This window comes from Solea solea, chromosome 5, assembly GCF_958295425.1.
Source record: "Solea solea chromosome 5, fSolSol10.1, whole genome shotgun sequence".
NCBI lineage: Eukaryota > Metazoa > Chordata > Actinopteri > Pleuronectiformes > Soleidae > Solea > Solea solea.
In genome coordinates this window covers 94878-119747 of record NC_081138.1, presented here as the reverse complement: position 1 = coordinate 119747, position 24870 = coordinate 94878, and the positions used below count along the sequence as shown (strand labels likewise).

The 24870-nt window shown below is 42.4% G+C and overlaps 1 protein-coding gene across 8 annotated transcripts in view; it reads left to right on the top strand.

Moving 5' to 3' along the window:
* Positions 1–1689: 1689 nt before the first annotated feature.
* LOC131459257 (C-myc promoter-binding protein-like) overlaps positions 1690–24870 on the top strand; it is a 42029-nt gene continuing 18848 nt past the window's right edge. For 4 of the 8 annotated variants that reach the window (XM_058628824.1, XM_058628822.1, XM_058628823.1 and 1 more), the window contains exons 1-13: positions 1707–1935; positions 2901–3049; positions 10624–10954; positions 14122–14368; positions 16398–16467; positions 17943–18112; positions 20905–21149; positions 21488–21554; positions 21724–21782; positions 22125–22269; positions 22404–22579; positions 22907–23007; positions 23337–23552. In XM_058628824.1, the coding sequence (XP_058484807.1) occupies positions 10644–10954; positions 14122–14368; positions 16398–16467; positions 17943–18112; positions 20905–21149; positions 21488–21554; positions 21724–21782; positions 22125–22269; positions 22404–22579; positions 22907–23007; positions 23337–23552 (1807 nt within the window). In that variant the 5' untranslated portion in view covers positions 1707–1935; positions 2901–3049; positions 10624–10643. Of the gene's footprint in view, positions 1936–2900; positions 3050–10623; positions 10955–14121; positions 14369–16397; positions 16468–17942; positions 18113–20904; positions 21150–21487; positions 21555–21723; positions 21783–22124; positions 22270–22403; positions 22580–22906; positions 23008–23336; positions 23553–24870 lie in introns of those variants that run through there. The other 4 variants (XM_058628821.1, XM_058628818.1, XM_058628819.1 and 1 more) reach the window with 4 other exon arrangements.

Sequence of the window (24870 nt, the reverse complement as noted above, 5' to 3'; positions counted from 1 at the left end):
CGACTTAGCACGACTCAGCGACTCCACAGACCTGACGACAGGCCCGACTCAGCGACTCCACAGACCCGACGACGGGCACGACTCCACAGACCCGACGACAGGAACGACTCAGCGACTAAGCGACTCCACAGACCCGGCGACAGGAACGACTCAGCGACTCCACAGACCCGACGACAGGACCGACTCAGCGACTCCACAGACCCGACGACAGGAATGACTCGGCGACTCCACAGACCCGAAGACATGCACGACTTAGCACGACTCAACGGACCTGACGACAGGCATGACTCAGCACGACTCAGAGACTCCACAGACCTGACAACAGGCACGACTCAGCAGCTGCAAACATGATCTCAACAAAAACTAAAACTGTAGAAAGTTTTATAAAAGTTAATGAATTTATTAATTCAGGTTCCAGCCAGTTATTATTTTTATTCCCTCCATCATCGACTGCTTTATCTGTGCCACTGTCAGCTGACGTAGGCCACACCCACAGTTCACCTGTCCGTCACAGGGACAAACAACATTCACACCTTTATCTAATCCCCATTATTGCATGTTTTTGGACTGTGGGAGGAAGCCGGAGAAAAGAACATGTGACCTCCATGCAGAAAGGCCCTTGTTCCAACCAGGACTCGAACTCTGGTCTTCTTGCTGCACCAACCGTGTGGCCCATTATTTTTTATTAATAATATTATTAATTAATATTATAAAGATAAACGAGAACTAGACTATATAAATAAAATGAATTATTAGTATTATTACAGTCTCTCTGAGCAAATACGAAAATGTAACAACCTTGCTGCCCTCTAGTGGTGAAACAAAGACTGTGATAGTCAAGAAACTGTAACCTTTGGACATGAAATCATTTTTATGTACGGACTCACACTCAATGAAAAATATTCAGCATAAAATAAGTTTATGAAAACATTTCAGATCATAATTTAATGACACAAATAACTCGTTACACTGACCATGTTTACTGACCATGTCACACTTCTGGTTACAAATATTGTATAATTCAGATCATTTGAATCAGACGTGGCTTCTCACATTATTATTATTATTATTATTATTATGTAACATAGAATAGTTAACGACGTGTCCATGACTCATTTCTACTGAAATATATTCAATAAGGTGTTTTTTCTGTAAAGAAAAGAGCAGAACACTAAATCTTCATGATTCTTCACAGAGAGGCGTCACAGTCACTTTGTAACCTCCATTCATCTGCTTTTCCACTCCCAGCATGCATCAGGTGCAACGACATGAACACACAACCGACCGCTAACCTCTAACCAAACTAACGACATAAATAAATGTCACACATGTTAGAATAACCCAGATATCATTCAAGTAAGACAAGTTATTTAGAATTGTTACATCTGTGAGTGTTTTCTCTCATAAACATGGAGGCCAAACCCTGGTTCTGAAGAAGGAGAAGCCCTTTTCTTAGGGTTAGGTTAAGGTTAAGGTTAAGGTAAGTCTTTAACTGGTTCTGGGTAAAGTTCTGGAAAAGGCTTCTCAAGGCTGAATGGAAATAAATGCAGTGTCCTCAGAAGAATAGCTGCGCTAACCTGCGTGTATGTGTGTGAGTGCGCGCACAGAGAGAGAGAGAGAGAGAGAGACACACACATACACACACACAGAGACAGGGGGAGAGAGAGAGAGAGAGAGACAGACAGACAGACAGACAGACACAGAGAGAGATATCTTATTTTCAAGATGGCGGCGGAGCAGACAGCCGGGCCGGCGCGACGCGGTGACTGACCGGAGGAACCCGCAGCTCCGCAGCTCCGCAGCTTGGACAGCTGACGGTCAGACGGTGAGAGGATCGAGAGGAAACCGCTGTAATGAACCGTGAGTGAGGACCTGTCTGACGTTGACAAGTGAGCACGAGATGATGAGCCGATACTTGTGTGACTGTGGCGCGAGGTCAGTGGACACGTGACCGCTGCTAGAAACCCCTCACTCTGTGTGTGTGTGTTTCATTTATGATTTCAAAAAAGATATGACGTTCTCACCGGTTGACCTGAGCAGCGCAGCAGCAGCAGCGCAGCAGCGCAGCAGCAGCAGCAGCGCAGCAGCAGCAGCAGCGCAGCAGCAGCAGCGCAGCAGCAGCGCAGCAGCAGCAGCGCAGCAGCAGCAGCAGAGCAGCAGCAGAGCAGCAGCAGCAGCAGCAGAGCAGCAGCAGCAGAGCAGCAGCAGCAGCGCAGCAGCAGCAGCGCAGCAGCAGCAGCAGCAGCAGAGCAGCAGCAGCAGAGCAGCAGCAGCAGAGCAGCAGCAGCAGAGCAGCAGCAGCAGCAGCTCCTCTTACTGTCTGTGCTACAGGTTGTTTACTTCCATTGGTGAAAATTGTATTCACTTGTGTGAACCTGACAGTCAGTCACACTTTAATTTACTTGAGGTTCATCTGCTGCTGTTGTTGTTGTTGTTGCTGCTGCTGCTGCTGCTGTTGTTGTTGTTGTTGTTGTTGCTGCTGCTGCTGCTGCTGTTGTTGTTGTTGTTGTTGTTGCTGCTGAGCTACAAATAAAGGCACACATCAGTCTCCCTGCTCATCCCTGTGCTCTGTCTGTGGATATTTGAGTGTGTTGTGAGATGACTCTGATTCAAACTCTAATCTAGAACAGGATTACCAGATGAAGCTGTTAATCCATCAATGGAGTTTTAATAGTGATAATAAGATATCTGTGACTGAAATAACGTCAACATTTATTGAATAATTGAATAAACTAAAAAGTGGTTCATTGATATTATTAGGATTATTGCTACTGGTATGAGAGATCTAGAGACTTAATCTGTTCAATTCATAATGATTAACATTCACTTTTGAATGATGTCAGCGTCTCCTCACATCCTGATGTTGTTGTTGTTGTTCTTGGGATTGTTGTCTCATGCAGAGTGATGCTCCTGCTGCACGAGTGATAAACTGCAGCTGTTTGACAGTGGAGGCGATGGCTGCCGCTGGTGTCTGACTCTCTCTACGTCTACTTCCTCTTGTGTCCTGAAGCGGCGTTTGCTCAAAAACCTCTGCGCTACAATTACAAAGGTAACTACACGTTGATGTTGTTTAAATCTTCTGCCTTTTTTCCCACATACCACGGTTTTTCTCATGTTACTGTTCAAATGATGAATGGGATGTTAGTATGGACAGAACCTGGCACATGTGAGCCATTGTTATGGACTGTTGTCGTGTGCTTGTCTGTCTTTAACTGCAGTGAGATCACAGAGACAGAAAGACCAGGTGTCGGCTTCGCTGACTGAAGACTTCAGACCCTCAGTGACCCTGCGTCAGACCCTCAGGGTCACAGGGTCAGACCCTCAGTGACCCTGCGTCAGACCCTCAGGGTCACGGGGTCAGACCCTCAGGGTCACGGGGTCAGACCCTCAGTGCCCCTGCGTCAGACCCTCAGTGCCCCTGTGTCAGACCCTCAGGGTCACGGGGTCAGAGCCTCAGGGTTCAGGTCCTCAGTGACCCTGCGTCAGACCCTCAGGGTCACGGGGTCAGACCCTCAGTGACCCTGTGTCAGACCCTCAGGGTCACGTGGTCAGAGCCTCAGTGACCCTGCGTCAGACCCTCAGGGTCATGGGGTCAGACCCTCAGTGACCCTGTGTCAGACCCTCAGGGTCACGTGGTCAGAGCCTCAGTGACCCTGCGTCAGACCCTCAGGGTCACGGGGTCACCAGATGTTCAGTGGAGACATCACAGAGAGGATGTTGTAAACTCATTAGTGTCCCTTTGACATTGAGTGGATATTAGGAGTTTGTTTAACTTTAATAATAATTATTGCTGCACGTTTGTGTCTGAAGCTGTGGACGTTTGGTTTCCACAGAACATGTTCATCAGGTAACTGCTTTTTCAACATAGTAGAAGAAGAATGTGAAGGCACAGTCATTGATGTACAGTGATGTGTGGATTAATGAGTCTAGAGGCTGTACAAGGAATTTTATCACCTCATTAAAGTGAGTTTAAGAATGTAAGACCTTCTTTCTCTTTTCAATTTGAAGCATTAATTAATTCATGCCATTCACCAGCAAGTGGTTTTATTTAGAGGCAGTTTGAAGCAGAGTTGACATTTGTGTCTGTTTCCTGTTTTACAACTGAGGATTTCTCTTTGACTTGAGTCAGATGCAGCATGTTGCTCCACAAAGGTTTTATATAGTGAGCATGCTAATTCTTTTAAGAACAAGTAACTAAATAAACTAACATTTCTAAAGTAGATCAGTTCAATCACAGCATCTTTCTGCTTCAACTCACAGAAAGTTAGTGTTCAGATTTAGCTCTGATGCTAACGACAGTTAGGCTTCCTGTCACCATTTCATGTTAATTATATGATGACTGAACTGAACTAACTTTTAAAAGCTGCACAATAATGAGTGTTTTTGTCATTGTTCAGTATGTGGATGAAAAACATGTGAGATTAGCTTTGTTGTTTCATTCTATATCTAAAAGTGATGTATTGAATGTTATTGTAGTTGGAAGCTTATGAGAGGTTTTAGTTACAAAAGCAGGATAGTCGCATCAATGCTGAAGAAAAGAGAAGCAGCTGATTGTGAGAACAGGATCACTCGTTCCCAGGGAAGAGCGTCCACAAACACGTATTCGCCTTGAGCTCAGGGTACAGCCTACAGGGAGAGACTTCTAAGTCATCTAATAGTGGACTGATGGTCATCACCTTAAAGGGTTTCCATTTGTACAACATCCCCTACAAGCCAAACTAAATGATCACACATACACACACATGACGAGGTCTGCAGGATTATTCCTCTGATTATTCCCTCACTCTTTCTTCTGATCAGTCACACAGAAGTGGTTGCTTATCATTAAGGAGACAAAAGAAAGTGCTTAAGCTAACAAAGGGAATCTCACTGGAACATAAGTTCATGCATGTTGAGATGAATCGTTTTGGCCTCAAACTGCATCTCATAACCTCCCATCTGACACGTCTTTATATATCAGTGAGGTGGAGAAGGAGGCAACTCAAGGAAGTTGAGTTTTAGTGAAATCAATGTCAGATGGTTTACATTGAAAGCTGCAAAAAGGAATTAATAACCATGATATCATCGTTTCATACTCAAACTAAAGTCTTAATATACCTTACATGCCTTAAATGTATGTGTCAGTGCTTTTATACCAAAGCACCTATCGTACAGTAGTCACATCTCATATAAAGGCAAGTAGTAAGTGTAAAACACCATCACAGCTGGAAAGGGTTAGGTTAGTAAGACACATGCAAACAAAACATGACCTTCCACGTTAAACAGCATAGAAAACACCGTCTTTCCATGTCATGAAACCTCTTATGAAGAAATGTTAAAATAAAAAAAAACCCCTGAAGTTGTATTCGGAGCTTGTTACTGAGAATCTGTGTTTCTCTACTGTTGTGTTACGTTAATTGTAACCTTGTTAGAAAATGAAATGCCACTGTAATTATGGGCGGTTTTAAGATAGGACTGACACACACACACACACACACACACAAATAGCCATTAAACTACATTATATGTTGACAAAGGTTAATATGACACAAGTTTACTTTATCTAAGAGCTGTTCAAGTATTAAAATGCTGGTTGTTTGTAGTCATGCAGTAACAATCAGCTTTTAGTTTCTGTTTTTCTCTGAGAACTGCAGTAACTTCATGTTGGTTCTATTTACTTACGTTGATGAAATAAAGAGTCAGCTGTCGAGAGACTGCAGTGTTACATGTAAGAGAAAGTTTGAAAGCTTTTTCTCACATAGATCATCTTTCCTTCTGACGGCTTCAGAGCCAAACACCCACCCCTCTGGGCTAACTAGATGCAGATGCTTGGCGAGCAAGGCTTCTTCTGGCTTGTGTTTATGTTCTTGAGCACATTCCTTTTCACCTCCTCCACGTGTCTGCCCTGCTGTGGCCATCTCTGTGCAGGATGTCTATACAGCTGCAGTCAAGAGCAGCAACTGGGCCGTTAGAGTCGCGTTGGTGAGTTTCACCGGCCCCAGTTTTCATGAACTTGACAGCTGGAAATCATTCCCCTGTCACGTTGACTGAAATAAAACCCATGTGGAAGCGACTGAAGGCCTGGTTGAGTCTGGATATCTTATCGAACTCCTCCCTGAAGTCCTGCTGCGGTCATAAGTCAGTGAGTTTGGGCTGGAAAGCTTTGTCTCTGGTTCTGGCACCCGGCCCTTCACGTGGCTGAGTTGAAAGTTTCTGGGTCTGTTGTGCTGCTCTTGTTTGGTTGGCTCCCACACTGCTCTGTGTCGTGCGTGGTTACTGTAGAGAATCAAAGTAACAAAGTGCATTCAGGTGAATCCCAATATAAAGAACCTTTTGAAGCAAGTCATTCAACCACAACATTTAAGGACATCTGGGGACAATGTGTAATGAATGAGCTCACATTGTAAATGATTCAGAAACACATCAATACTACACCCTGTAGTGTATCAGGACCAGTGTGAAGGGGCCCAGTAACAGACTTCATCTTAATGTCTGGACGAATCAGCTGTGACTTCGCTCTGGGCGTTTGCTTCAAGATCAAGTCGAGCTCTTCCATTTTTGCTCAATCTTCCAGCCAAATTAAGATCGTTTTGTCATTCCGGTCATGTCAGTTAGATCACTCATCATCACACATACACATCATAGTGTAGTTCACACAATACACATGTAGCACTTTGAGGTTTGTTGTTCAAATGTAAAGTGCAATACAAATAAAATCTATTATTATTATTATTACATAACCGAAAGGGAAAGCGGGAGAAGCGAAAGCTTATCTAGTCCCGCCCCCATTACCCAAAGAATACATATGTCAATATATGTCAGACACTTTGTCACTGAGTCAAGTTCATCAGCGATAATCCAGGGATGTTTGTGCATGAACATCCAGAGACCAAATTAGAGCTGCAACAGTTACTTTCATAATTGATAATCTGTCGATTTTTATCATATTTTCATATTTTATCATATTTTTTTATATCATATTTTTAGCAGACTGACAACATTGCTATGTTTTCATTCTTTGGCTTTTCTGATTCTTTTGCTCTTCTGATTCTTTGGCTTTTCTGATTCTTTTGCTCCTGATTCTTTGGCTCTTCTGATTCTTTGGCTCTTCTGATTCTTTGGCTTTTCTGATTCTTTTGCTCTTCTGATTCTTTGGCTTTTCTGATTCTTTTGCTCCTGATTCTTTGGCTCTTCTGATTCTTTGGCTCTTCTGATTCTTTGGCTTTTCTGATTCTTTGCCTCTTCTGATTCTTTGGCTTTTCTGATTCTTTTGCTCTTCTGATTCTTTGGCTTTTCTGATTCTTTTGCTCCGGATTCTTTGGCTCTTCTGATTCTTTGGCTCTCCATGTGGCTGCAGAGCTCTTAATCATTTTGTAATAAATTGGGTCAACATATTGTATCATTTTATTGCAGTCTTGTACTAGTAAGGATAAGTTAATAATTATAATAAGGAGATAATTGTACTGAACACATGTTTCATGACACAATACCAGGGTCTACATTTCTGTCAGTTGAATGTCATGCAATACCTTCCATGCATATCCAGTGTTTTGTAGCCTATGACTCATCTGCTCTGTGAAAACACGACATCTCAGCTTCAGTATATCTGATCTGAATATTGAGTGAAATGGAGAATCTCTGCATTTGCTTTAGATAAACTTTGTACTTTGTACTTACTTGGATGTAACGGGGCCGTCGAGGGAGGTCGGGGTGTCCGCGAGGATCCCTGCTGGTATGGTGACGCTGGAGTTCCATTGAGCTGCTGAACATGCCGGTGCTCGAGTTGCCGGTGTTAACAGTGGTGGATGACGGTCAGACCAGCCAAGATGATCCACAACAGGAGAGGAGATGGTAGTCTACATGTGGGCCTTCGTTTGATGGCAGGATACATCCAAGAGCTGAATGGCTTTTGCTTCGTCTGGGCCCCGGCTAATGCCAGAGCTGCTGTTAGCATGTTTGCGGGGGTGCTGGGCTTGAAAACCCCGTGCGGAGACAGTCGCCCAAGGACACACAGTTCAAAGAAACAGCTCTACCATTGTGGAGACTGTCTGCACCGTGACACGGCGGGGACGATCCTGTCCCTCAGTGCAGAAATGCGAACAACAACAGCAGTTCTGTGCGGCTTGGGTGCAAAGAAGCGGCGAACAGTCAACGCCAGCGTTGACTGTTCGCCGCTTGGGGTGTCCACTCCGCACCCCAAGCTAGTAGCCTCCTAGCTATATATGCCAGTCCTGTTGATGATGATTTCCTGTTGCTCTCGATTCCCATGCAAACCTGTCTGGAAATGAAGTGTGTGTGTGTGTGTGTGTGTGTGTGTGTGTGGGTCCCACATCCTGTCCTCTACGTGTTACAATAATGTGCTGTAATGAGTGTGTCTCAGGGACATTAATCAGTGTCTGTGGACAGGAACAGGAAGTTAAACGCAGACTGTGGTCTTGGACCCAGGATGCTCTACAGTACATGTGTAGTCCTTAGTGGTCACTTTTAGTTTGACCATTTAATCCCTGAGTGATGTCCATAGTAAGAAGTTAGATTTTCCAGATGAGAGAGGAGTAAAGGATAGACCAGATAAACTTACTTAAACCCTACTCACTCCTTCAGGCCCATGGCAGCAGACTGGACATCACCTGGCTCAGTAAATTAGCTCAGTGCGCTCTCACAACGTTCTCATCCACTTCTTACAGTGAAGAAGGGATGAGGTGAGAGTCAGAACCAGGTCTTTCTTCTTTTGGCAGATCTTCTGCCTCCGTCTTGCTCGATCAATTTGTGTCCTCCTGCCAGCTGCTCGTGACAACCAAAGAACAATCCTCCACATGCTCTTTGTTTGCAACGGATTCAAAACGAGGGTAACTAAAGTGACAAAACATTACGAAGCAATTATGCTATCTCAAAAATGTCAATTCATCTTTTTTCCCCCTTTTTGCATAAACTGGTGTGTGATGGTGAGGAGAATAAAACCAGGTATTAACTGTGGGTTTTCACTCTTTAACACTTTAATTCAGCTCTATTTCCTCACCCTCTCACTGCAGACAGTGTGGTCACAGACCTTGTGAATTGTTTTGCATTTAAATGGGCAGAAACTCATCTGGGGTGAGATCTCTCAGTTCCCATCCATAAAAAAGAGATTTTTTAATTGTTGTGTGCAGGAATTTATCACAGCTCTGTGTTTCATTGTTTGTGAACTGAGAAGCAGAGTTTCATTTGAACCCTCACAGACACACTTGTGACGGAAGCATAAGTGATAAAAACTGACTTCAGGTATTTCTTTTACACTTCAGCTCGTGTTAACCCACTTATTCAAGAAGACAAAAAGAGGTTTGAGGGTCATGTCAGATATGTTCACCTCATCTTATACTCGTATCAAATTGCTTCACAATGGAACCAGATTTTCCCTAAAATGTAAATCAAAGAGACAAACAGGCATGACACAAATCTAACACAGTTTTCTTCACTGAAGTTTCTCTTCACATCAGTGAAGTGTGCTCTTTTGGGCCCAAAAGCCTTTTATTGGTTTTGTCCCAGACTCAGACTCTCATTGTTTTCTCTTCACTGTGATAATACCACAGCAAACTGTCAGTGTTGTGTTGTGTTGTGTTGTGTTGTGTTGGATCCTCAGAGGCTGCTGAATGTGTCTGTGTCTGCTTTATTAATATGATCACAGCTGTAACTCATGACAGTGCTGTGTTAGTAGAATCTCTGAATCACTGCATTTTTGTAACAATCACATAAATAACATTCACTCATTCATTGTGTAGTTGGGGCTCAGTGGTAGAGAGAGAAGGTTGTGTGTTTGTTGTGTGTTTAAGCCCAGGCTCTGTTAGTCTACATGCAGCAAGTGTTGTTACGACAGATGTGTGAACACTGCACACAGATGTGCTGTATGAATGCATGAGTGAAAAAAAATAAAAGCAGTTTTCAATGGACACGCAGACCAGAAAAGTGCTAATATTTAAATAATGATGATGATTATGATAATACTACTACTACTACTACTAATAATAATACCAATAATAATAATAATGATGATGATGATAATACTACTAATACTAATAATACTACTAATACTACTACTACTACTAATACTACTACTACTAATAATAATAATAATAATGATGATAATAATAATAATAATAATAATAATAATGATGATGATGATGATGATGATAATAATAATGATAATATAAATACAGAGCATGTGACGCCAACATGTTAAAGTGTATACTGCTCTTCATAGTACTTTTATCATTAAAATGCCTCTAATCTGCTAAACTATATGTGTGGACCAGACCTGTATTTTAGTGTAAAGAAACAAGTTCTCTGGACTTGATGATGAGAGACCATCAGCTGATAAACAACTGACTTGTTCTTGCATGTAGCTGTACCGGCCTCCCCTCAGTAAGATTTATGACTGTTTTATTTCACTGCCACACCAAGGATGCTATCATTACATTACATTACATGTCATTTAGCAGACGCTTTTATCCAAAACGACTTACAATGGAAGTGAGTACAATCAGCCAGGGGTGGAGTCGAACTTGCAAGCATGATGTCTTTCGCACACAGGGTACCGGTCTTAACCACTGAGCCACTCCACCCCTATCACAATGACAGTCATTGTCTCTGCCGTCCTGTGTGTCTCTGCAGGCCGTTGGCGGGGATGGGAGATGATGGAGGACAAAGGCCCTCGTGTAGCCGATTACTTTGTGGTGGCTGGTCTGACAGATCCGTCCAAGCTGCTGGACCAGGAGATCCACTTTGACGATGTCTGCCACAAGACAGCCAAACCCAAAGCACCTGTCACAGATGTGGCTTTGGTCATCCGTTCCATGGGTGAGGAAGTTCCACCCGGGTTCACTTGCATTGAGACGACACCAAGTGGCCATTCAGCTGATCTTAACAATGGTGGCCTCATGGCGCCCCAGATCTTCCTGTGCTACAGACGAGGATGTGACAAGCCACCACTCACTGACCTGGGGTAAGTGCTGTGTTGGTGATATACATTATATGTATGTATGTATATGTATATATATATATATATATATATATATATGTATGTATATGTATATATGACCAGTGGGCATTTTTTTTTTGAGTCAAAATCTTGTTTTTGACTGTTTTTATATTGAGCTTTTTTTGTTTAAATTTCTATTATTAGGGACAAATTACATAGTACTGTACAGAAATACAGGCTTTGCCCTATTGTTTTTTGTTTCAAAGGGGACATATTATACCCTATTTCTCCAAGTTAAAATAGTTCCCTGGTGTCCTAATGAACATGTCAGTGACATGCTTTGGTCAAAATACCATAAGGATGAAGCACCATAGCAGTTCAATAACCCTGCCAAAATCGCCCCTTTCAGAACACTCAGTTTTGTGCCTGGTCCCTTTTATATGCAAATGTAGCACAGGCAAACACACACCCACTTCTTCCAGTGGGTTTCTGATTTGTCCTTTTTACTGCGCTCACTCGCTCAGCTCCTGTTCCCTCCGCTCCATTCCTCTCCCCCTCCCTCCACTAGTTCTCTGACAATATCAACATGGCAGCGAGAGTGTCGTCACAGGAAGAGACGTCCGACACAAGGATCAAGCCGAACACTGCTGAACTGTAAATCAGTTAAAAACACTTAGGGACAGCACCGCTGATCGCCACCACTGTATGTGACTGTATCAGACTGAGTCTGTGCTCCGGTCATGGAGGACGTACTGAACTAATATCCTTAATTAGGACGTGTCAGAATGGTCAGTTATGACCTCTATGTGACCTTTTCTTAAAAATGTGTGTGTTTGTACGTCGGTGAAATACGTTCGCTGACTAAATACGGCGACCGCTGGCCGCAGTCTGATGTGAAGTGGTGCAAACACACGAACACACGTTTGCTGACTTTATCCGGCACATTAGCTTCATATATAAAATCCTCTGAGGCTGGAAGTTTGTGTAAAACACTGTGCTCCACTGTGCAGCCACCAACAGCACACTTGTCCCTCCGCGTTGACAAAATACCGCTCTTCCTCCCTCGCCTGCACTCTCGCATTTTATAGGAACATAGTGGAGCTATGGTGGAGCTCTCAAAGTAAACTTCCTGGTGGGGTGGCAACATTTGTGGTGAAATGTGCATTGTGTCGTCACAATTGCAGGGAATTCAACATCGCATGTTTTATCGCCTATACTTACACTAAGGGCGACCACGAAAAAATGAGTCTTTGTTTTTCACACTTTTAGGGTGAAATTAAAAGGATGCCGAATTGTCCTGGAGGGGACTTTGACATGTGCTCAAGACTCTTAATGCAATGAACAAATGCATTAAATGATAAATGAAGGAATAAATAAATAATAATAATAAAAAAAACAGTGTCTAAGATATAATTAAGGGTTTTACAACTCTAAAGGTTTTGAATAATTCTTGTAATATATACATAGAGAAAGTGCATTGCAGGAATAAAGTGCACATGCTCATGCCTCTACTTGGTGAGTGACTTAATAAATGTCTTAGACTCTTCAGGTGATGTGAATTCACGCTGCACACCATTATGGGTGATGTGCAACCGCGCCGGGTAGAGGATACCAAATCTGGCTCCCTCGATGTCGCGCAGCAGGCGGCAAAACTCATTGAAAGCAGCACAAGCCTGTGCCGTCTTGGGGGTATGGTCGGGATACACGGAGATGGTCATGTCCCGTATTTTAATCCGTTGTATCTCTCGCTTTCCTGAGGATCTCGGTGCAGTCAGCGTAGTAGTGAAGCCTTGCCACTATGGCGCGGGGGCGGCCACCCGGTCCGGTCCTGGGAAACAGGGCACGATGAGCTCTATCCACTGGCGGCTCGTTCCCGAGCGCAAAGGCCTCCATCAGCAGCTTAGACACACCAGCGGCGGATGCCGAGGTTGAATCCTCCTCCGGGACCCCAATGATACGGATATTCTGACGGCGCGACCTTGACTCCAGATCCTCACACTTATCTTCCAATTTGACCACTTCCTGAGTGAGGTGTTGCACTTTGTTTTTAAGGATTACAATATCATCGGTGCAGGTGGACAGAGACTGCTCCACGATACCCTTCAGTCCGGCGAAGTCTTGCTGCATAGCAGATATGCTGGAGGATAGTTCACTTTTGAAGGCGAGCAACTCGGTCTTATTGAAAGAAAGGTTCTCACCCAGGGCCACCTGGAGCTCCGCTTTAAATACAGCAGCGACCTCTTCACGGAGAGCCGGAAGTAGCTCGGATTTGAGCACGGTGGAATCCATACTGGTGGACCGTGTATCAGTAGTACGCGGCGGGGACGTATATTCACCACAAGGCGAGGCGGCATCGTGTGTGACAGGCCGCAGGTGCGACTGTATGGTGTTTCCTCCCTTATTAACTTTGGGCAGTATTGTATTGATGTAAAACCAAAAATGTATCAAATTAAAGTTATTCAGAGTCTAGTAGATCGTAGGAAAAGAATGAATAGTGCCTAAAAACGCATACAAAAATAAACTCTGCAGGAGCTCCGCGCTGTGCGACCTACGCCATGTTTCGCTGAGCCGGAAGTCCCATTGGGCATTTTAATAATGATTTATCTTTAATCAATGTTGATATTAAAACCACTGGCACCTCGTCATCAGTAAAGCAGGGGTAATAATTCACCCAAACACGTTTCCCCTGTTTCCATGAAGGACTCTTCTGATGGCCTCGTGTTAAGTCCTGCTGGGAGACACAATCATCACAGCAATGACCAATGAAATGGAATGAAAAGAAAAATCTCTCACAGCAGTAACAGCTGAGACGTGCAAATGTTTAAAATGACAGTTTTATATATTAGGATTGCACACCTCTGACTACTTATCTTTTAAGTGTTTAATGTGTATGTTTGGACTGATGATGCCGTCGATCTGATTTCTTATTTATTTAAAAGTTTATAGAAACACTAATATCTGTTAAAAATGTAAAAGAAGAAAATGTCTAAGCTAATATGGTTCCAGTGAAACCATGGTCCATTGATAAACATGTATTTGGTCAGGAAGAAACATGTTATGTTATTTTTGCTGTTGCAGATGGTGAAGTTTCTCTTCTCTGGGATTAAAGCTCAATGTTACAATGACGTTTGCTGTATATTGTGTGGAGTGCAGGATGATGGGGAGTTGTTCATGATGTCTGCTCCTCACAGAGTGTTGTTGGAGTGGAAGGAGCGACTGAAGCAGGGCTGCCATCTCATCCAGACCACACCCTCCGGCCGTGCAGCCAACATTAGTGGCAATTCCTCACAGCGCATCTATGTCACTTATCGTCGAGCGCCTGAGAGTCAGCCACATGCCACCCTGGCCGTCACTGACGTCTGTATCATCATCCCGAGCAAGGGAGAGACTCCGCCCCACACCTTCTGTAAGGTGGAGAAGAATCTCAACAGCAGCATGGTGAGAAAAATAACCTGAGCAGGTCTCACAACACGTCACAGAGACACTCTGCTGTCTGAACACACTACATATACAGTATAGCACATGTTATTGTTGATATGTCGTCCGCTGAGCTTGTTAAAGTCATTCTAGGCAATGACGGACAGGTGAAGCTAAGCAGCACCACACAAAAGTGTGTCTAAAGTTCATTTCATAAGTGCTTGGTTATGAAATGGTGCTGATCACAGAGTATTACTAAAGATCCCAGATACTCAGAGATACTCTGAGATACTCAGAGATACTCTGAGATACTCTGAGATACTCAGAGATACTCAGAGATATCTCCCATCTTTTTTGAGCCTTGTAGAATTGAAATGATCAAGATATTCTTTTCATTCTAAAGTCTCATATTTTCTGAAGTCTTATATTTTCATTATTAATAGAATTCTTGACCAAACCCTGAGAAATCCTAGTCATTTCGATTGATAGTGAGAAGTAGAGCCTAAAGTTAGTCTCATTATAAACTGTGGTAATGTGCAGAAGTGAGGACAGGAAATAGAATGCTCTTGTGCTGGAGTCTAAGTTGAGTCTTTGTTGAGTCTTTGTTGTGTCCTTGTGTTCGTTGTGCTGGAGTCTAAGTTGAGTCTTTGTTGAGTCCTTGTGTTCGTTGTGCTGGAGTCTACTGTGACTTCTGAGGACATTACAGTGGACAGATGCCGTCCTTCAGTGAATTTACTGAAAGTATGAACAACATTCAACCAAATGATCCTAAAACATTCCAAAATCTCTGCGACATTTGTGTTCTGTTGTGTTAGTGTTAGTGTTAGTGTTACTGTGACAGCCATTAGCCAACAGTCTATGAAACCACGTTGAAGCTTTCAAGCCAAATGTGTTCCACAAAAATACCTTTATGACATTTTCTATACAAGCATTTCAAATAGAAATATTGACATACTGAGACAACAGGAAGTGTCCTATCCTATCAACAATACTCCTTCACACGTTCATCTTCAGGTCATTGAGGTTTTTACTTGAATTTGTCTCCACTGCTCCATCGAGGACATTGGCCTATGTCAGCCCGGGTCATAGTGCATGTTTACACACAGACACAGGATGCTGATGTTTTGATTCTCATGTTGGCATTCTCTTAAAGACTAAAGTGTTTACACATATCTATTCATTTCAGTCAGGTGTGAAAATGATGCTGTTACCTCACAGCGAGAAGGAAGGTTTGACCGAGGGCCTTTCTGTTTGCCGTTTACATGTTCTTCCCGTGTAAGACAGACAGACAGACAGACAGACAGACAGACAGCTCTCTATATATACCCGAGGGGAAAGTGGGTCATCAACGTTGGCAACGGTGCAAATAAATCCTTTTTTTCTGGTTTCCTCTTCAGTCCAAAAACATGCAAAGGTGAAGTGAACACACAGTTGACTGTAGGTGTGACTGTTGTTCATCTCTGTATGTTTGTCTGTGCAGGATGTTCCGACCCCGTCGCCTGCCCCATGTCAGCTGGGATTGGCTCCAGACAATTTATTAAAACAGCATAAATGAATTTCCAAACTGCCTTGAGGTGTTAGTCAACATGTGTGGTTCAGCAGGTGGCTGCTCCACGGCATGTGTTTACTCGGTGTATTACCTTGAAATCGGGGTGTAAATCAAGTGTAGATGACAAAGAATAAGCCAGTAGCTAATTATAAGTTCATAATATTATACTGCATCATCTTCATCAAGGACATAACACATTCATGGTGATACATCCTCTGTATTTTCATTTTTTACTGCTGATTTAAAATGATTTTCTGCTCTTTAACAGTATTCATAAAAAATATCCTATCAACATAATAAGTAAATAGTTTCATTGACCTCTCCTGAAACCTCAAACATCACAGGTTAACAGTTCTCAGTTCTCTTAAAATGATTGTTCCAACTTCTAATGGAAGTCATTCATTTGACTATTTGTGTTATTTGGTTTGTTTGTAGACATTTTATGGAACTAATGAAGCATTCTTTTTCTCACATAGTAACACGCTCTTCTCTTGTTTGTAGTGGGGCTCGTCTGTCTACCTGTGTTATAAGAAGTCTGTGGCCAAAACCAACACAATAGCCTACAAAGCAGGTAAACCTTCCTAATCCCTCCTAATCCTAATCCTAATACTGATGTGCATCTCCTGTTCCTGGTAAATCAATGTATCAAATAACGTGCTGTAAATACTTTCTCTCCTTCTTCATCATTGACCAGTTAGTGATGATAAGTTCAGATGTGTCTGAAAATGTCCCTGCTGTCGTAGCCACAATAAATCAGTTGATGGTGAAAATGATTCTCAGTTGCACTTCATCACATGCATCATCTTTTTTCTTCATATTTATAACTGTCTCTGGAGACGAGGCTCGGCCGCTGCTGCTGCAGCACTTGCATGTTGAAGCTTGTTGAAGCATGCGATGAGATTAGATTCTTTCTCTCCAGCACATGTAAATGGCTGCCACATATGTAAACATGCACCACATTGGCTTAATGACTGGCTTCTGATGGAAATGTCTTGAATATGCAGCAGAGTGTGAATTGAGTGGTTGTATCTGTTTCTCATTCATGCTCTGGATGAGTTTTTGGATGAGAAATTGATTTTATTTTCATCATTTCTGGTCAGGAAACGTTCATCACGCATTCATCTGAGACTTGGAAACAGATGTTTTCCACATCTTCCTCTGTTTTTAGGCAGATGCAGGAGTTTCATTCAGAACGTGATCTGCTGAGTCTATGTTTTAGCAACATATTGTTGCTAATATCAGCACCAGGTGGCAACAGACCATCAGTCCAGTCCAAACCTGAGTTACATTACATTACATGTCATTTGTAATGAGTTGTAGCAGAGAGTGATCTTTGGACACCTAGTTATAAAAATGGAGAAGTCAGTGATCAGGATTTTTGTTAGTTACCTGTTTGTGTTTTATCCTCAGTGGAGTTATAATGATGCTTAAACCTGTTGATATTTTCACAATAAATGTTTGTGTCAGATAATGCAGAATTTTAGTAAATGAAACATTAAATGTTGATTCATAATTCCCTTTAAATATGTAAATGTGACGTTAGAAATCCACATTTTACACCCAACTTCCTAAAATTGAATTTCAAGACAAGAACATGACCGTGGTCTGTAAGTAACAGGTGGTTAAAGTAGACAGTGATGCCTGTATTGTGCCTTCCTTTGGCCAAGTGTAGCTCACATTTAATGAAATCTAACCACACCACCTTATTGTTTGTTGTTTGTGTCCATTGACATATTATAGCTTTTATTTGTTTCCTTATTATTATATTAATATTTTTATTTATTCTTTTTCACACTGCTGATTGGAGATGTCCTAACCCTCATAGGACATCTCTGTGTGTGTGTACAAATGAATAATAAAATCTCTTAATTCATGCATTTAATCAGCTAATGAGCTCATTACCAAGACACTGACTCAATAAAGTCCCACAGGTTTCTTGTGATAAGTTGAAGTAGTTTTGTTTAATTTTAGCTGTTGGTTGGTAATCACAGGTGGAGGCTGCACTTACCAGCACTTTGTTTATTTGTATTCTTTTTTTCTTGTTAGGTTTATTTAGTAGATATCCAGAAGAGGACTACGAGTCGTTCCCACTGCCTGAGTCTGTGCCTCTCTTCTGCCTCCCCATGGGAGCCACAATCGAGTGTTGGCCCGAAAACACCAAATACTCCCTCCCTGTTTTTTCCACCTTTGTCCTCACTGGAGCCTCTGGAGAGAAGGTAAGATAGAAGAGTGTCTCCCTGTCTTTCTCCTCTATAAGAATAACAGCACCAGCTATGAGAGGCTGGCACTAACAGTTTAACCTCAGCAACCAACTGTAACTGCCATCTACACAGCTGACACCGGCACAGTGTGGAACAAGAAAACCAGCAGGGAAAGTGGGTCAGGCATGCATGCTGCCATTGTCTGTTGAAAACATGCAGTCTTTCCTTTTTTAGATCAGGCTTTTAGAACAGTGGTTCACTGGATTAAAGTATATATATATTTTTTTATATATATAGATATATAGATATATATCTATATCTATCCATCTATATATATAGATATATAGATATATCTTTATATATATACAGTGGTGTGCAAAAGTGCTTGCCCCCTTCCTGATTTCTTATTTGTTAGCATGTTTGTCACACTTAAATGTTTCAGATCATTCAGATACACAAGTTAACACAAAATGCTTTTTTTAAATTCATGTTTTTATTATTAAGGGAGGGAAAGAAAATCTAAACCTACATGGCCCTGTGTGAAAAAGTGTTTGCCCCCTGAACCTAATAACTGGTTGGCCCGCCGTTTGCGGCAACAACTGCAATCAAGCGTTTGCGAAAACTTGCAATGAGTCTTTTACAAACGCTGTGGAGGAATTTTAGCCCACTCATCTTTGCAGAATTGTTGTCATTCAGCCACATTAGAGGGTTTTCGGGCATGAACCGCCTTGTTAAGGTCATGCCACAGCATCTCAATAGGATTCAGGTCAGGACTTTGACTAGGCCACTCCAAAGTCTTCATTTGTTTTTCTTTAGCCATTCAGAAGTGGACTTGCTGGTGTGCTTCAGATCTTTGTCCTGCTGCAGAACCCAAGTTGGTTTGAGCCTGAGGTCACGACACGCATTCTCCTTCAGGATTATTTGGTAGACAGCAGAATTCATGGTTCCATTTATCCCAGCAAGTCTTCCAGGTCCTGAAGCAGCAAAACAGCCCCACACCATCACACTACCACCACCATATTTGACTGTTGGTATGATGTTCTTTTTCTTAAATGTGGTGTTACTTTCACACCAGATGTAGTGGGACACACACCTTCCAAAACATTCAACTTTTGTCTCGTCAGTCCACAGAGTATTTTCCCAAAAGTCTTAGGGATCATCAAGATGTTTTTTGGCAAAATTGAGACGAGCCTTAATGTTCTTTTTGCCCAACAGGGGTTTTGGACTTGGAACTCTGCCATGCAGGCCATTTTTGCCCAGTCTCTTTCTTATGGTGGAGTCATGAACACTGAGTGAGTTCTGTAGATGTTGTGCTGTGTTATTTTGTGACCTCTTAGATGAGTCGTTGCTGCGCTATTGGGCTAATTCTTGTCGGCTGGCCACTCATGGGAAGGTTGCCCACTGTTCCATGTTTGCTCCATTTGTGAATAATGTCCCTCACCGTGGTTCTCTGGAGTCCCAAAGCTTTAGAAAGGTCTTTGTAACCTTTTCCAGACTGATGCATGTCAATTACTTTGTTTCTCATTTGTTCCTGAATTGCTTTAGATGTCTTCCTTTTTTGGGATCTTTTGGCCGACTTCACTTTGTCTGACAGGTTCTATTTAAGTCGTCTCTTGATTCAATAGGTCTGGCAGTAATCAGGCCTGGGTGTGGCAAGTAAAATTTTCCAAAAAATGTGACTAACCACAGTGATCCGATGATTTTACAAGGGGGGAAATTACTTTTTCACATGGAGCCATGTAGGTTTGGATAGTTTTTTCCCCATAATAAATAAAATCATCACTTAAAAACTGCATTTTGTGTTTACTTGGGTGTTGTCTTTGTCTAATATTTAAATTTGTTTGATGATCTGAAACATTTAAGTGTGACAAACATGCTAAAAAATAAGAAATCAGGAAGGGGGCAAACACTTTTGCACACTGCTGTACAATGTAATGTGCAATGAGGTTTCATATCAGACAACAGTGCATGTTTCCAGCTGAAGATGCACTCTCTCTCTCAGTGGTTCTTCAAAGCCCCTCCCTGCTGTGCTGCTCTGTGGTTTTGTAAAGTGCTGCGAGTGGGGATGAGGCTCTTGTTTATACAAATATTACTGAAATATGAAATGAAACACAGCTGTGATTGAAAACAAATATCGTCCAAAGCCCGTGCATGTGTAGAGAGCAGCTGCTCACGGGTCAGGAGTGATCGCCAGTGCCAGACACTCCATGGTCTGCTGCTGCTCAGTCACGTTGAAGTCTGTGTGTTTGTGTGTCATGTTTGCTTGTAAGGTTGAAAGGTTGTTGCATAAGCACATGTAAATTGTGTTTTACTGGTCAAGGTCAGAGGGAGAGTCTGCAGACTCCATTGCACTGATCTCCAGCCTAAACACACACACACACACACTGGATTTTTTTGTCCTTCATAATAATATGAAGAAGAAGAATTCTCTAATAAAATGTGTCTCCTTGAAGAAATCAGAATTGGTTAAATGTTATTTTCCTAAAGACAAAAATAGATATTCATTGATATTCAGATCATTGAAGCACAGTGCTGTTCATTTCTAAACACAAATATCCTCAATACAGTTATTACTAATAAAGGTTTGTATGGTAAAATAAGCCAGTTACTTTGATCTGTGAGTGAATTGAGAGTCTTTTATTGGGATTTATAATTCAAATGTATAATGAGTATAATTAGGTTGGGAGCTTTATATATCATATATATGATATATGATATATAAAGGTTGGTGTTGGTTAGTTTCTCTGTGCTTTGAAAAACGTGATGTAGCGGTTGTGTGAGTTGTGTAATGGCTTCTCCTGCTTCAGGTGTACGGTGCTGCCATCCAGTTCTATGAGCCCTATCCACAGGAGTGCCTGACTGATCAGCAGCTCTCTCAGCTGGGTCTCCAGAGCTTGGATCCACACAAACCGTCCCCCTCTAATAACCTGGTTTATACCAACAAGTGCATCTGTCTGCTCTCTCACTGGCCCTTCTTTGATGCTTTTCGCAAGTTCCTCACATTCCTCTACCGGTACTCCATCTCTGGCCCTCACGCCCTGCCCATCGAGAAGTGAGTCCTCTCTGTTGTATGGTTTTATTTTCTGTTGTATTCATGTTCAGGGATTTACTACATGGTGTCACCCTCACCAAACTATCATCAGAGTTCCTGATTACAAAAACCCTAAACCCTAAACTCTCAGAAAGTGTGCACATGCCTGCACATCACACAGCTGTTAGGGTTAGGGTTAGTATGGCTGTATGTTTACTTGCTGGTATCCTGGTCAGCTAATGTGTGTCTTATGTTTTAGTGCTGCTCATCATTGGTACTTCATTGTTATCTAATGGATGACTCTGCTGTCCACTGCTGTTATTTTTGGCCTCACATCCTCTTCATTCTTCTTCCTCCAGACACATCTCTCATTTTATGCATAAAGTCCCATTTCCTTCCTCTCAGAGGCCTCGCATCCTGGTGCAGGTAAGTTTCCCCAAGACTTTGATCTGTTTCTTATGATGATTGTTGAGAGGTGGGCATGTAAGAACGTGTATAATGTATAAGAGAAGCTGTAGTTTGGGTCCTCTATGGATGGATATTCAAGTGATGCAGTACAGGATTGGATTTATTTCACTTTACTGCTTCACTACAGCTTTCTCCTCATGACAGCCTGATGTTGAGCCAGCCTGTGTCTTCTCCTTTACCGCTCAGGTGAGAGAAAAGTTTTCTAGAGCTACATTTGGCTCCGGGTTTGTCTTAGTTGACACAATCATTTAGTGTTGATTATAATATTGATTAAATAAAAACACCACTGTGAAGAAGTTAATAGACTGAATATAGTTCTTCCATCAATTTAGAACATTCTTCATATTTTCATACATATTTCATACAGAAAATGACATGACGTCAAGAGTGTTGTGGATCCTAAATCGCACAAGGCCAGAAATTGTGAAACCTGTTGTAGATGTCACACAAATATATGAGTAATGGTTCAATTCTGAACTTTACTGAGTATTGACATGAACTGAATTTTGCCCTGTGTGTGTTTTGTAGTGGTGGTCGATTTTCCACACTGCTCCAGAACCTTGGACCTGAGAATGCCGTCACCCTGCTGGTGTTTGCTGTCACTGAACATAAGATCCTGGTCCACTCACTGCGACCGGCCGTTCTGACCAGTGTCACTGAAGCTCTGGTGTCTGTACGTTCATTTCTTCATCTGTCCACAGGGTGCTGTTGCAGTGTCTTTCAGGCATATTAATGGAACTGTGTCTCTTTGATCTCCATGTGAATCCTCCTCCTCCTCCTCCTCCTCCTCCTCCTCCTCCTCCTCAGATGATCTTTCCATTCCACTGGCCGTGCCCGTATATTCCTCTGTGCCCCCTGGCATTGGCTGATGTGTTGAGCGCCCCCTGTCCTTTTATTGTAGGAGTGGATTCTCGCTATTTTGATCTGTATGACCCTCCACCAGATGTGAGCTGTGTGGACCTGGACACAAACACCATTTTCCAGTGAGCGCTATCACCAGAATGTACTTGCTTGTAATAATGAATCTGTCGCCTTCTTTTGAAAAATGCTGTATGATTTTTGTAAAGGGACATTTTCAGGGCAGTGGGCACTTCCTGCTTGTTTCCTTTGCCGCATGTTTTTTCTAGACCACATGACTGTCAAGTCATGAGCTCTAAGTTTAAAGACCAGGCCATTGTCCTGGAGCCTTTTTGCAGTGTCAGACATGTTTAAATCTGGTAAGGCCAGTAATGGTTAACATCATCGTTGTTAGGGTGGTCTGAACTCGTCTCAGCTTCTCCAGAGCTCAGTGTGTGCGTCTGCTTTTTCAGCAATGAAGATAAGCGAGTGCTCACATGGAAGATCCTGCCAAAGAAAGCCTGTAAAAACCTGATGAATGTGTTGAGCCACTTATACCAGCAGCTGGTGGACGGTGAGTACTGAGCTAATTTATGAAACAGTGTTGTTTGATTGTGTTGTATTCAGTTCATGGAAGGATGCACTGTCAGCAAACCTTAGTTTGTGTTCAGTTGAAGAATAAATAAATATCAAATCGAAATCTGACAACCTGAAAAGAATGAATCTCTTCTCTCACTGTGACACACGCGACATGAACCACGTTGCTGCCACAAGTGCTGGATATTAATATGTTAAACTTGAGGTTTAAGTTGAAATCTGGAGTTTTTTCAAATTGAAATGATGTGTTTGTGATTCTGCCTTCATGCATATTGTCATATGTGGTGTGCTCTGTTTGTGTTTTAGGTCAGCACAGACCGGATGGGCTGCTGGAGCTGAGCATGAGTGACTCATCAGAGCTGAGCTGTGGGAAGAGTATTCACACTCTGGAGCTGGAGATCCAAGAGGCCTTCCTACGCTTCATGGCAGCCATTTTGAAGGGCTACCGTTCATTCTTGCGACCGATCACTCAGGCACCGTCTGAGAAAGCCACAGATCACAGTTCACTGTTTGACCTGCAAGGTATCTGTGATCATGTCACTCAAAATACTATCTCTGTAATTCAGAGGGAGACGGACACGGAGGAAAAAGGATGAATAGATGAAACCATTTTTCTGCCTCGGCTCTTTAAGAACTGTCACTGTATGTGGTTTCTGAGGTTTTGAGTATTTGATTAGATCGTTTACATCTTTTAACTCACGTTTCAGTCTTCCATCAATGTTTTTACACCAGTTCTGTTATTGCTTATTGCTAATCAGACTTTGACTATATAAACTAAAGCTGCGTCAACTGTTGCACCTTCTTTCTACAACTGGACAACCCACAAAAACAGATGGTGTTGTTTGATACATAAGCTTTAAAAGCTCCATCCTCAACTCTGAGTAAACACAAAGCTGTTTGCACAACATAAGCCGGGGTCTGAGGTTCAAGACTGTTTGCAGACAGAAGCTGCAAACAGCAAAGAAAATGCTCGGGAAGCTGGAGTCTGGTCTGTGGACCTGAAAGCCATGAAAGCTGCTTCATGTCACATTCTGGCTGCACCACCACAGGACAGCTGTAGTGAAGGTCGTGTCCTCTATGAGTTACATGGCATAGCAGATGCTAATGTCTACAGTGCAATACACAATGGCTGCACTGAGCATCGTAAAAGGCTCCAAAAATGACACTAACAAGCCCAAAGTGTTGTGGGTTACGCACACAGCGGCCTCAGCTCCGCCCCTCTGCAGATTTACTCTTTATCACACTGAGCAGCGATGATTCACAACAAACAACAAATCATTTACAACCTGCAAGAAGCCAATCGCAGGGCTGGGATGAGAATATGTGTCTTGTGATTGTCAAATAGCATTTTATCTTAAATCTTCATCCCTAATAAGAATATACCGTTGATATGTACTTTATGCAAGTGTCTTCCTCCATCTTGCACGTTTTGTTTTTTGAATTGGAAAATGACTTTGCTAAAGAAGAAGAAGAAGAACAGCTTTGTTCTCATCAGCTTAATGCATAAAGCAGAGAAGGAGAAAACCACAGAGAGAGAGAGAGAGAGAGAGAGCTGTAAGAGAGCTGTAAGAGAACTGAGATCCTGTCTTGTTTGACTTGAGAAAGGGAGGAGTGAGTGCACGAGTCTCACCAGTGTTCAGCACTGTTGCCTTCCAGGTTTGTGATGATCCCCCTTGTGTTTATGTTTTTTTCCAACTTCTCCAGTTTACTTCCACAGTCCAGAAACATGTGGAGGTGAACTGGACACTGAATTGACTGTAGGTGTAAATGTGGGAATGAATGGTTGTTTGTTGTTTGTCTCTAAGTCCTGCCTTTGACTGGCGACCTGTGCAGGGTGGAA